The sequence below is a fragment of the Ostrinia nubilalis genome, chromosome 17 (genome assembly GCF_963855985.1).
Source record: "Ostrinia nubilalis chromosome 17, ilOstNubi1.1, whole genome shotgun sequence".
In the NCBI taxonomy this organism is placed as follows: Eukaryota; Metazoa; Arthropoda; class Insecta; order Lepidoptera; family Crambidae; genus Ostrinia; species Ostrinia nubilalis.
In genome coordinates this window covers 1,048,832-1,062,843 of record NC_087104.1, presented here as the reverse complement: position 1 = coordinate 1,062,843, position 14,012 = coordinate 1,048,832, and the positions used below count along the sequence as shown (strand labels likewise).

The window sequence follows — 14,012 nt, the reverse complement described above, 5'->3', positions numbered from 1 at the left end:
GTTATTGTTCCTTCGTAGGTCTCTGCAGTAATATTTCATAAAGGTATACATACCCCCACCTCCAATTAAATATTGGGGGTCTTATCAACTACTCTCTTGTCCAGCCAGTATCTGGATGTTACTGCAGACCAAACACTTCATGGAGAAGCAAATATTCACTGCACTTCTTGGAGAAGTAATTATTCACTAAAAATGATCTTAATCCAATTTGTAATATTTGACCTGGAAAACAGGCGTTATCATATTGTTTATGGAAATAAACAAATTTCACACATAACTCTGGGGTCTCCATTAAAATGAAGTCTTTATCAGCTCACTAATATGAAACTACAGGACATAATTATGCGTTCATCTGGGTGCTTAGCAGTCAGAGACAGTCTGTAGGTGGTTGAATCAGATTCAGATCCAAATATCAGCCAAAATGCTGACGTCATGTCTATAGCGGGGAGGTTCTGGGCCCCCCCCCGCAAAACAACCCTAGATACGCCAATGTCACAATGTGATCATATTCTGATACTTCAACAAAGTAATCCTGTAATGTGTCCAAAGGAATGAGATCATGGATTCTTCGATCTGAAGCAAGAAGAAGAATGAGAGCTGTTTATCAAGTAAAATTCAATGCTAGAAGAAAGTCCAGCAGCCGGCAACCAGTCAAATTAATTCCAGTAATTTAATACTAAAGACCGGTGATCTCGGTGTACTTGGCCTTGCAAGTGAAATGGCCTTAAGGAACTGATGTACAAAAGGTAAAGGTAGATACAACTGACCTAAGTATCAGTTTTGTACTGCAAGTCTTTGCTGTAAAAACAGCTTGGCTAACAGCAGCGCTATAGTAACGGCGTAAAACATCTTTCATCTTCGAATCGGTAACCCAAAAATCCTGGGGGGCACCAGACCAGACCATTCTGGGGTGCCATAGCCCCCGGGGGGGCGGATATATATGGGGGGTACGGACCGCCCCGCGCGCCAAGCCACGCTACGCCGCCACTGGCTACCACATCACTACCAGTTGGTAACTTGTGGTCAATGCTGTGAGATTGACCCACATAATGCATCTTATGATTGCTCCTTCCACCACCAATTTTAAATTTTGGAGAGATAACTTATCTACTTGTTGTAGACTAGGGTCTCTAACAGATCCTTTATTAGCACTGGGGCCGATGTTATTAGAATGTATGTTCCGTCTGCCATTCAAGTATGGTAACGTCTTTAGCTGGGAGGTGAAAACACTCATCCAGCTGATAATCCCAGAGACGGCTGAAGGGCGTCATAAAGAATCAGAGTTCTGATCTATTTGCCTTAATGTGGTACAAAAGATGGATAATACTATTTATTAGCTAATTTTCAATTATAATTTTACTTGTTTATTTAAGGAACACAAACAGTATAATTTTATTTAATATTTAACATCCATCTTTTGAGTCCAGTGTAACATAGTTAATACTACTGCCTGGAAGCCAATAAGTCTATTTTGGGACACCCCTACATAATGAATATAGCCTCTGTGGCCGGGGGTACTAATGGATTCTAACTGGAACAAACAAGTCTCTGTCTGCGACTCCCCATACACTGAGTATGGCCTCCGCGGCCTGGGGTACTAATATATTCTAAATGGAAGCAAACAAGTCTCTGTCTGGGACTCCCCATACACTGAGTATGGCCTCCGCGGCCTGGGGTACTAATAGATTCCACCTGGGTACTACTCGACCCTTTGATGTTACAGGTGGTCTGGGATACCGTGCCTATGGCCCGGTCTGCAATCCCATCTCCTGGTAGATAACAAGCCGACAGCGTCATGTCGAGCTGTTCGGTCAAGTTCATGAGCTTGGTGGTCAATTTGAGGAGGGCCCGTGATCGAGTACCTCCTTCGTTTCTGACTGTGTCTGTGTCAGAATGTGACCTTCAGGAGCTTGGTGGTCAATTTGAGGAGGGCCCGTGATCGAGTACCTCCTTCGTTTCTGACTGTGTCTGTGTCAGAATGTGACCTTCAGGAGCTTGGTGGTTAATTTGAGGAGGGCCCGTGATCGAGTACCTCCTTGTATCAGGATGTGAACTTCATTCAATCGATCCTGATGACTTAATGCTACATCTCCATCGCATTGGAGTGTCATCATCACTAGTAAAAATATATATGTATTTTTCAAAAGTAAATGCCAACATTACATTTTAGGTGTGCGTTGTAACACTGACCTGTAAAATTTTTGTAAAGTACTGTCTATTTTCTTTCTCTGACCTTTAATCTACTGTTATAATAATATTTTCGAAAAAAAAAAATAATTAGCAACCCTAGTTGAACGCCCCACTACGCATCCGCTGCGTCTGTGGACTTGGAAGTCTGTGACTTCTTTTCGCCGCAACGGCTTTGAACTAAAGTCTATGGCGTCTATACCTCTTAAAATCCTCTCAGAAACAGCTGTATACTATTGTGTATTTAGTTGACATTGACAGTTTATAATATTGTAACTAATTGTGGGTATACAAATAATAAATCAGTTATGCTTTGACTTGAGTTGATGTTGTATCTTTTACATACCATACCTATTGCTTGAAGAGAGACGTCCTCCGGGGACAGTCAATGTTGCAGTTGGCAAATGTATAAATATTTTTTTTTTTTTTTTTTTTAAATAAAGTCCCAAGTTTTTGAGCTTGTCTCAGTGCACAAATAAGATCCCAGTCCTTTAAGATATTTAGAGACATTATTCTGCCATGATGTTTCTGAGAGTATTCCAGGCTTGGGAATTTAGGATATTTGTGTTGGCTCTATTTACTTGCGATTGACATGCAAAAAAAAATAAGGTTTCTGAAAGTCTCAGTGTCTATGAGACATGAGCGATTAAGACAGATCTGTTCTGATGACCCAATAGAATAAATTATATTTTCAGTATATTATTACTCAAATGCCACTGGCACGAGGAGTTTCCGCAACTCCACTTGACACCGCTGAGAAAAATCTGCAGTGCCGAAGACAAAATAAATGGCAGGGCTTCAGTTGTAAGATTCCTTGGAGGAAACGCCTGTGAGTCTCTGCTCTGGCAGATGAAAGTAAGTGTTCTGAGAGTTGACCTTCACTAACCGGTCGTGCATTGTGATCCTGAAGAAGATCTACATACTATTTCAGAAACTAGATAAAAATGTCTTATCGCAACATGAGCATAAAGCCCATCTTTGAAAAGAAACATTGTTTCTATTAACTTCTTATCTTGAACTCTTTTGAGAATTTTTAAGTAGGTATACTCGCATATTGTTTAATTTAAATATGATAAGGTGTTCAACCAGATCTGTGACCCACCCATGACTAGGTTGGGGGAGCCTTTTGTAATGTTGTACGAAGGTTAATATTAGCAATTACCTTAAACAGTGCTCGCGTTCATTAAAAAGATTCCGCTCTTTTTTCCACAAAGAATTGCATTGTGGTTTCAGGGTTCTTGGATTATCAAGCCAGAACCAAACATTACAAAATAAAATTTTTGAAATAAATGATTAACATCTAAATTTAAGAGGCCTTTTAAGCCCAATCTAAAATAATTTTACTTATTTATGAATAGAATGGTAGTAACAATTGCATCATTCAAACAGAATGTTCAACTAGCTGCCTTTAACCCGCTATAAGGTAGCCAAAATGCTGCAATTTATCTCATTAATAATTCGCTCAGTCAGCAGGAAAAGGAAAAGTAATATTCTATCTTCCTTATGATTGATCTTAACTTCACTTTACGATAACGAAGTAACTGAAATCGTTCTTTAGAGGAACTGAATACTACTTTGCAAGCTATTACCATCTAGTAGGCTTGATGTAGAAGGTAAGTGGTGCGCAACAAAGTTGGAAATAACATTCATCTGAGTCGTCAAAGTTTCGACCGAGTGTCTTACGAGTGGGGTTAACACTTACATGGCCTCCGTCGCCTATTTGGAGGTGGTGAAGCAAACATTTCCATTTCCGAGGATGATGAGGATGAATCTGAAAAAGACGACTCGGATTTCGAGCTTTTCCTTCATCCGGGCCGACAGAAGTCAACCTTTCACCGTCACCACTCTTTACCCTTACACTCTGCATCACTTATATTTCCTATTTGCACATTTTAACTGTGTTTTATTCTTATTTTATACTTAAAAAAACAAGAAGATAAAAATTTTTGCTGTGTAGGCGGCAAAAATCACAAACGCTATGAAATGTCAAGTTGACAGATCACCAATTTCCATAGAAAGTGGTGCCAGCTGGTGTATGAAGAAGGTAAACTAGATGATAAAGCAGAGACAATTGGTAAGTTTTCTTATACCATAGACTAAAATAAGGCAAAGATCATAGACAGCTCTCTCAACAGAACGCTGTGTTTTATTAAGGCACATAATAACAATTTCATCATAGAGAACAAAAGATAGATAGATAACGTTAATAAATAGTAAATTTACTGTTCATAACAGCTAATAAATTGCAAAAAAAAAACAGATCAAACACATATTAAGTAATTCAGCGTGGCACGTTATAAATGTTCTTAATATCTATGCGATAATTACAAAAGACGTATTTAATGTTTATAAAATAACAATTTCCAAAAACAAAACAATACCTAGAGTTGTGGCAATCAATTGCCATTTATGCCGCTTCGAATTCAGTCTTCGAAGTTCGTCTGTTTCCCAAAATAGCTTTCCCTGTAATAAAATAACATAGTTTCGTCAATTTTTCTTATCTGCAGAAATAGTTGCGGATTGCATGTTTTTAATGATCGTCTAATTAATTGACTTTAGGCATACCCTACACAAACGTCTTTTGAGCGTCGTCGTCTTGCGACCAGTGCCCCGATTGCGCTAATTTTTAACGTCTCCAATACATTGGCGCTTCTTCACCAGTTGCGTGTATCGCGGTAAAGTTCACGCGCAAACAAAGACGAAACAACTGATATAATCACTAAATCATACAGTCCGAACACCTTATTTTTTCACTAAAAACAGCAAAATTAAATGTTCGTGTATGCGTTTGACTTAAGTTTGAGAAAAAGCTGTAGAAAAAGTAGCTTTCTTTCAGCTTTTACACAAAGAAGCAGTTTAGTTTTGTTTTCGATTGAACTAGCTGTCAAAGCGACACCGCGATACGAATTTGTGATTTTCTTTCGTCGTCTAGTCGCGTTGTAGAATAGAATAGGTAATTGCAGTTGAAAATATTTAGCGCAATCGGGGCCCAGCGCTGGATTTTCTAATGTCTAGGCCTATAAGGCCTAGGGTCGTCAACGCTGCGCGGGCGCTGGCGAGACGACGACGTTCGAAAAACGCTAGTGTGGGGGAGGCCTTATCGGTCTTATCAGCAAGACATAGAGCAAGCACTTAATAGAAGAACACTCACAGTCTCGCCCATATCCTGTGCGTGGTGAAGGCGTCATGATCCCTCAGTACTAACATCGCTCGCTGGCAGCTTAGCGCGGTGGCTTCGTCGCGCACGCAGTCTCGCGTGTGGCTCAGCCATTCCAGCATCTAGGACCATCATGAAATTTAAGGACGAAGCACATTTATCAACCTGGAAACGGATTGTAACCGTATCAACCCGAGGGGGTCAGTATTCTTTGTGTAAAATTCTTTGTGTCACACGAAAGGCGATACGATGTTGATCCTTTCCGGGTTGATAAGTGTTATGACCTTTAGTGTGAAAGAAGATGGAGGCTCATAATGACACATGAATTAACGCTCAAGAAAAATCAAGATATAGGTCTAAACATTGATATTCAACTTGTGATCTTTCAATCGGAAAAGAGGTTTACTAAAATTCAGTTGTGACGTCATGGTACATCATCACAAGTTGGAGTTGCTCGACTAAGTTCTATGGCTGTTTAGTGCAACTAAAACAGTCAACAGCACATGCTACAAATTTTCGTGACATAATACCATTGCATAAGATTCCACAGTAGGCAAATGTATTTGCTGTCACCTTATCCCACTTCTACCAACCTGTACAGTGCTATCCTGCCAGGCTTCTCTACTCATTAAAGCGGCTGCAGCACAAGGCAGCAGCGCTCTTAGCACTGGACGACTGGTCAGCGGCTCCCTCGCCAGCGCTGCACAACCGCTGAACACCACCGCGCTTAGTATATCATCTACTTCGACCAACCTGTACAGTGCTGTCCTGCCAGGCTTCCCTGCTCATCAAAGCGGCTGCAGCGCACGGCAGCAGCGCTCTCAGCACTGGACGACTGGTCAGCGGCTCTCGCGCCAGCGCTGCACAGCCGCTGAATACCACTGCGCTTAGTATATCATCTACTTCGACCAACCTGTACAGTGCTGTCCTGCCAGGCTTCTCTACTCATTAAAGCGGCTGCAGCGCACGGCAGCAGCGCTCTCAGCACTGGACGGCTGGTCAGCGGCTCCCTCGCCAGCGCTGCACAGCCGCTGAATACCAATGCGCTTAGTATATCATCTACTTCGACCAACCTGTACGGAACTATCGTGCCACGCTTCCCTGCTCATCAAAGCAGCTGCAGCGCACGGCAGCAGCGCTCTCAGCACTGGACGGCTGGTCAGCGGCTCCCTCGCCAGCGCTGCACAGCCGCTGAATACCACCGCGCTTAGTATATCATCTACTTCGACCAACCTGTACAGTGCTGTCCTGCCAGGCTTCCCTGCTCATTAAAGCGGCTGCAGCGCAGGGCAGCAGCGCTCTCAGCACTGGACGACTAGTCAGCGGCTCTCGCGCCAGCGCTGCACAGCCGCTGAATACCACTGCGCTTAGTATATCATCTACTTCGACCAACCTGTACAGTGCTGTCCTGCCAGGCTTCTCTACTCATCAAAGCAGCTGCAGCGCACGGCAGCAGCGCTCTCAGCACTGGACGACTGACTGGCTCTCGCGCCAGCGCTGCACAGCCGCTGAATACCACCGCGCTTAGTATAATCATCTACTTCGACCAACCTGTACAGTGCTGTCCTGCCACGCTTCCCTGCTCATCAAAGCGGCTGCAGCGCAGGGCAGCAGCGCTCTCAGCACTGGACGGCTGGTCAGCGGTTCTCGCGCCAGCGCTGCACAGCCGCTGAATACCACCGCGCTTCGTATACCATCTACTTCGACCAACCTGTACAGTGCTGTCCTGCCAGGCCTCCCTGCTCATTAAAGCGGCTGCAGCGCACGGCAACAGCGCTCTCAGCACTGGACGGCTGGTCAGCGGCTCCCTCGCCAGCGCTGCACAGCCGCTGAATACCACCGCGCTTAGTATATCATCTACTTCGACCAACCTGTACAGTGCTGTCCTGCCACGCTTCCCTGCTCATTAAAGCAGCTGCAGCGCACGGCAGCAGCGCTCTCAGCACTGTACGGCTGGTCAGCGGCTCCCTCGCCAGCGCTGCACAGCCGCTGAATACCACCGCGCTTAGTATGAACACGTCGCAGAGGTATTGGTGCGCTGATAGCTCCTCGGTTCTGTAAATAAAGACCTACTATTACAGACAAAATAGCCCGTAGATTTGTCAAAGTTAAGTGGAAGTGGGAGGAGCACAAAGCTCGAAGAACTGCTAATCATTGAAAAAGTCGATAAGAAAAGTTCTAGAGAGGCGACTACGGACTGAAAAACGTATGTAGGCAGGCCTTTGTCTATGTTACGGACCACGGACCGGAAGACGTAGTTTAGACAGGTCTCTCACTAGGTAGACCGATGATCTAGTTCGGTTGCAGGAAGCATATGGATGTAGGCAGCGCTGCATCGGTCATACAAGGATACAGGACTATTCCCACCTCTCGTTCCCACCGCTGCAACTCCTGTGTAGCTAGGATCTACAGCTTGACCGCCAATAAAAACCGTAAAACTGTGTTTGAATTATTTTTGTTTCTTCAAGTGAAAATGATACAAGGATGTCAACAAAAACCTTTGTCCTTTGTAAAGGACCATTGAGTAAATCCTGATCCATACTCACTCTTTGAAAGCGACTTGTGTTCTGGCCATGAGTTGCAGGAACCACTCTTTAGTGCTCAGGTCGTCCGGCTTCACGGCTTTTAGTGGCGCCAAAATGCATTGCAGAGAAAACTGTTGGTCACTGAAAACAAAAAATCATTGCAATAAACATTTTTTTAAATTAATTAATTACAACCCTGTCGAGTTAACTGCGCACCCGGCGGCCATGACGTCACACCCTGAACGCGGGAAGGTATGCGGGTGAGTGCGCAGGAGAGTCACATTCAACAAAATTGTCTATAAAAATGTTGAACGTTGACATGTTTTTGTTGATTGTGTAGAGCCACGACTTTTTTCATACGATGTTATCTACTCACGCAATATGGCCGGCCTGAGTGTCAATGACCTCATTTAACCAATTCAGCGGCGCCTCCGCCCCCGCCGTAACGGCCGCCACCGCCACCGCAGCCCTGACGTCGGCCGCTTTACGCAGCGCCTCGCCCGTCACCTCCCACCAGGAGGACGGTGACGTCATCCGCTCGAGGTACTTGCTGGATAGGTGACGACAGGTCTGCACGTAGGCTGGCCACGACTGGGAGACCAAATAATGATACTGTAGTCTATACTAATATTATAAAGAGGTACAGTTTGTGTGTTTGTAAATTCGTTAAATTGTAAGGGGTAATCTCAGGATCTACTGAACCGAATTTAAAAATTCTTTCACCAATAGAAAGCCACATTATTGCTGAGTGTCATAGATTACATAAAAAACCGAAAAATTCCACGCGGGCGAAAAGCTAGTACTGAATAAAAAAAATATATTCGTAAGTACGTATATTATATTACACAATATGGAAAAATATTGACCGCTTCAAACCGGCCATACTGGAAATCATTGTGAGACGCCAGAGTTCTTAAAACCGTCACTGATGAGGTAACTCAATGTCAAAGAACTAAAAATAGATTTTACTATTGATAGAAAAGTACCTTATTAAGTTTTTGCTGTTTGAATTCCCATAAGGCGCCTTCAAATTAGAAGCGTGAGGAAACGATGCAGTGACGTCACAAACCATGACAAACGCAAAGAGTTACTGGCGCTGCAACTGCGCTTTTATAAATGAGGGTTTTCGCGATTGAAAAATCCGCCAGATGGCAATACGTAGACGCGAGGTCCAAATGCTGCATGATTGGTTATTTTTGACGTGACATTGACAGATATGACAAAATCCACCAATCACGCAGCATTTGGACCTCGCGTCTACGTATTGCCATCTGGCGGATTTTTCAATCGCGAAAACCCTCATTGTATGAAAACTAGTAATGGTGCAGGAAGCGCACCACAGTAGCCCCGATTACCGATAAATCGATATTATTCGTTCGTTAATTTCAGCAAAATGGCGTCCACTGCAGGAAAAAGGGTACCCCCAAGGATTTCCATAGCGACCGGTCCTAAAATACGTAAGGTAGCAGAAACCAAACACTCACCACATGATCGTCCGATATCACCGTGAAGTAATTCTCAATGATCTGCGAGAGCAGCGTTCTATTCGCGTCGTGTATCCTCTCGCACTCCAAGCTAGCGCGGATTCCCTCCAGCTGTATGGTGAGCAAGGGCGGCTGGGCGGAATCTGTAGGGCGGGCGGATAAGATAAGATAAAAGACAATGCCGGAAATTGGCGTCTTTTTTTTTTCGCGCGGCCATCGACCAAACTTTGTTTTTTGATTACAAAATAGTGTAATAAACCAAACTTACTATGACATGTATACCTCTAAACTCAGTCTGAACTGAGTTACAAGCATTAGAAGTTTGATGATTTTCATACTAGATTTGCTTTTTGCGCGCAAAGTTTTGTAAGAAATTGCAACAAAATAGTGAGATTGTATGTGTAAACAAACAATACCATCCATTAAAGGCTCCAGACATCAATATGGAGCAGAATCAGCGCAATAAAAAAATAGCGCAATATTTTGTTGCAATTTCTTACAAAACTTGCGCACAAAAAGCAAATCTAGTATGAAAATCATCAAACTTCTAATGCTCGTAACTCAGTTCAGACTGAGTTTAGAGGTATACATGCCATATTAAGTTTGGTTTATTACACTATTTTGTAATCAAAAAACAAAGTATGGTCGATGGCCGCGCGAAAAAAAAAAGACGCCACTTTCCATACTAAATCTGGCATTGCCATTTATTTAATAAAAACGTAGCCTAAATACAAGAAACTTAAATGGGACTATGAAATTATTTGGTTAGTAACAATATGTTAATTAAGGTAGTATACCTAAACTAAGCAAAAATGTTTGCCTGTGTTTTAGGTATCCATACTTATTATGTAAGTTAGTGCTTAATAAACAGATATTATAAATAATTACACCAAAACAATGTTGATAAAGGTAAAGGTTGACAATTTTGTTACATAAATAAAATTTTGCTGACAGAATGTTTATTTATAGCTAGCATACCGTAGCATAGCGTAGGGCGTGCGGAATCTGTAGGGCGGGCGGAATCCGTAGGGCGGGCGGAATCTGTAGGGCGGACGTCGGTAGGGCGGGCGGCGGCAGCCAGGCAGCGCTCTAAAGCTGGGCGGAGCGTGTTGGGCGGGACCCCGCGGCAGAGGATCGGGAGAAGAGAGAACATTAGTAGGATCTCCGACTCCTGGAAGAGATGTTTTGGGATATGATCACACGTGCATTAAATATTGGATGCTTGCTATCTGGGTATATGTTATCAAACAGAGAACGGGCAGCAGCGCTCTTTGAAAAACATAAATCTTTTAAACTGCGTTCTCCAACCCGCCTGCCAAGCGTGGCAAAACCCTCCACCATAGTGGAGGAGGCTCATAGTCCAGCAGTGGACTGTAAAGGGCTGTTGATGTTGATGATGATGATATGGTATGAAACTACTATTTGGGAGACGAATTTAAATTTAAAGAAAACTAGCAGTTTTTTTTGTTTCAAACTTTCATGGTCACTAACATAATTATTATTACTAACGGGATTGCTAACATGTATATGGTAGCAGACGACGGCACGTCAAGGTAAACACTGTGGGGTCTTACGCAGTTGTAAGAGAAGCCAATTTACAACAAAAATGGGTAGTCTGATATGCTGTCGTCTGTACCTTAATTTTTAGTTTCCGATATTTCGGCACTCAAACTCAAAATTAAGGTACATGGTAGCAATCCCGTCAGTAATAATAATAATTAAGGTATATTTGATCTAAACTGCCCCATCTATTATTTGTTGCATATGTTCTGTTTGTTTTCCATGATATAAATAAATAAGGAACTTAAATGATCACCTGATCGTCTCACTTTGAGAAATACTGACAATAAAATAATATGTTTTACCTCGCTGTGATCTGGGTCGATGCTCTGCAGCCAATTGTCGGCCAGGCGGCGCGCGGAGCCCACGGACTGTGCTTGTCTGGCGGCTAGCTTCAGTCCACCACTGCGCCATTGGCTACCTGGGAACATTCAAAAAAACATTTGTAGTTCATTAGTACGTATATGAGTCATTCAAGGAATTTGTACATGTTCCAAAACGGCGAATGACTTCGGAGTGGGCTTTGTAAGCCTAAAGGACGAAGCAAGCACACTTATCCCCACCGTAACGTAAACGCCTCTCCAGGGTTGCATGATTTAAATCAAGTTGATTTAAATCACGATTTATATTGCATGATTTTCTTAATAAAAATCACTGATTTAAATCAAAGGCCGAACATGGAATTAATGAAAGGCTGGGAGTTTATATTAATCAACTGTAATGTTCGAAAACAATGTTAATAATAGGTGTTAATGTATGAAATTGATGTTTTGAATAGAGAATCAGAAAAAAATATTTTTTCCGTACAAACGTCAAACATGTTTGCGATTTTTTAGATAACCACACAATTTATTTTTTTTTGGTGGTGTTGCCAGCTCTATACATCAATTCTACGTAAATAAAAATGTTTTCCGTAAGAAAAACTAAAGAAATGATCGCAAAACGTAATAAAAATCAAATAAATCCAAAAATCGTGATTTTTTTAAAAAAATCTGATTTTTTTGATTAAAATAAATAAATCATGATTTTTTTCCACCCTGCGCCTCTCCGCGTTGATAAATGTGCTATGATCTTTATTTGGAACGGGAAATACAGTTTACAAGACAATTGTAATATTAAAAGTTGGGTTTGGTATTAATCCTGTAAATGCACACTTATCAGATAAAGCCCATTCAATCTTGACATATTTAGTACTCAAATCTTCAAAGTATCTTCAAAGGTTATTCAACCGCGAGTAGAACGAGTAAAATCGCAGTATTTTTTCTCTATAAATTACTTTACCTTTGTGCAAAGCTTCGTGCACAAAACAGAGGTCCACGGGCGGCAGCGGGCGAATATACTCCGCCGTGAGCGTGCGAAGGATTGCCAGGAGCACCGCGTCGGGGTAGTCGTACGACGGTGACGTCACCTGCAGAGAAAATGTAAGTGGAATATCAAGGGAAATAGGACACGCTAGTTAAAAAAAACACTTTGTGGAAAATTCAATGTCCTGTCCAAGTTTGCTTAGGACATTGCAGATGGCCGGGAAAAGAAAGAAATTTACTCGTCTCCTAATTCTTTTTCCGGGCTGGAGAACCCTCCCTAGGTAAAAGCAGTGGGTAATGATCTTCAAGGGTAAAAATAGACTAAAATGATCTAGTTAAATCCTTTTGAATACGGAACTAATCAATCAAGCGATTATATTGACGTAATTATCGTCAATTTTATTAACTCCCTGTCTTACCTTCTGCTTCTTGAAGCAGTCCATGAGTCCCCTCAACACGCTAGTATTCGGCAGGTAGCTCATGTTATAGGGTTCCGTGCGCGCGTCGGGCTGGTAGGCGCCGCTACGGAACCCTCACAAATGTGTCCACCACACCTAGCACACTCGCTACCTACCTGCTTCTTGAAGCAGTCCATGAGTCCCCTCAGCACCCAAGTGTCAGGCAGGTAGCTCATGTTATAGGGTTCCGTGCGTGAAAGGCGCCGCTACGGACCCCTCTCACTCACTACACTAGAATTCTCTGTCTTACCTGCTTCTTGAAACAATCCATGAATCCCCTCAAAACGCTGGTGTTAGGCAATTAGCTCATATTATGGGGTTCCGTACGCGCGTCGGGCTGGTAGGCGCCTCTAAGGAACCCTCACAAATGTGTCCACCACACCTAGCACACTCGCTACGTACCTGCTTCTTGAAGCAGTCCATGAGTCCCCTGAACACGCTGGTGTTAGGCAGGTAGCTCACGTTATAGGGTTCCGTGCGTGAAAGGCGCCGCTACGGAACCCTCACAAATGTGTCCACCAACACCTAGCACACTCGCTACGTACCTGCTTCTTGAAGCAGTCCATGAGTCCCCTCAACACGCTGGTGTTAGGCAGGTAGCTCATATTATGGGGTTCCGTGCGCGCGTCGGGCTGGTAGGCGCCGCTACGGAACCCTCTCTGATATGGTCCCCCTACATCTGGCGTACTCCTCACCCTCGCTTCTTGAAGCAGTCCATGTTATAGATACATGATAGTCGCCGCTACGAACCCCTCTCAGATATTTTTTCACTGCACTAGAACTCTCTGTCTTACCTGCTTCTTGAAGCAGTCCATGAGTCCCCTCAGCACGCTGGTGTTAGGCAGGTAGCTCATATTATGCTCATAGCGGCGCCTACCAGCCCGACGCGCGTACGGAACCCTCACAAGTGTGTCCACCACACTTAGCACACTCGCTACCTACCTGCTTCTTGAAGCAGTCCATGAGTCCCCTCAGCACCCAAGTGTCAGGCAGGTAGCTCATGTTATAGGGTTCCGTGCGTGAAAGGCGCCGCTACGGACCCCTCTCACTCACTACACTAGAATTTTCTGTCTTACCTGCTTCTTGAAACAATCCATGAATCCCCTCAAAACGCTGGTGTTAGGCAAGTAGCTCATATTATGGGGTTCCGTGCGCGCGTCGGGCTGGTAGGCGCCGCTACGGAACCCTCGCAGTTATGGTCCCTCTAAACATAACATACTCCTCACGTACCTGCTTCTTGAAGCAGTCCATGAGTCCCCTCAACACGCTGGTGTTAGGCAGGTAGCTCAGATTATGGGGTTCCGTGCGCGCGTCGGGCTGGTAGGCGCCGCTACGGA

At 43.6% G+C, this 14,012-nt stretch overlaps 1 protein-coding gene across 1 annotated transcript; it reads right to left on the bottom strand.

Moving 5' to 3' along the window:
* Positions 1 to 4,298: 4,298 nt before the first annotated feature.
* Positions 4,299 to 13,677, bottom strand: LOC135080186 (uncharacterized). The gene is made up of 14 exons (XM_063974867.1): positions 13,618 to 13,677; positions 13,470 to 13,506; positions 13,221 to 13,375; positions 13,078 to 13,167; positions 12,637 to 12,726; positions 12,195 to 12,321; positions 11,219 to 11,334; positions 10,332 to 10,524; positions 9,354 to 9,496; positions 8,246 to 8,460; positions 7,891 to 8,010; positions 7,216 to 7,399; positions 5,339 to 5,466; positions 4,299 to 4,650 (listed from the first exon to the last, which is right to left on the bottom strand). Exons 1-14 carry the CDS (start codon positions 13,675 to 13,677, stop codon positions 4,611 to 4,613), a joined length of 1,698 nt encoding a protein of 565 aa, XP_063830937.1. The 3' UTR covers positions 4,299 to 4,610.
* Positions 13,678 to 14,012: the final 335 nt, after the last annotated feature.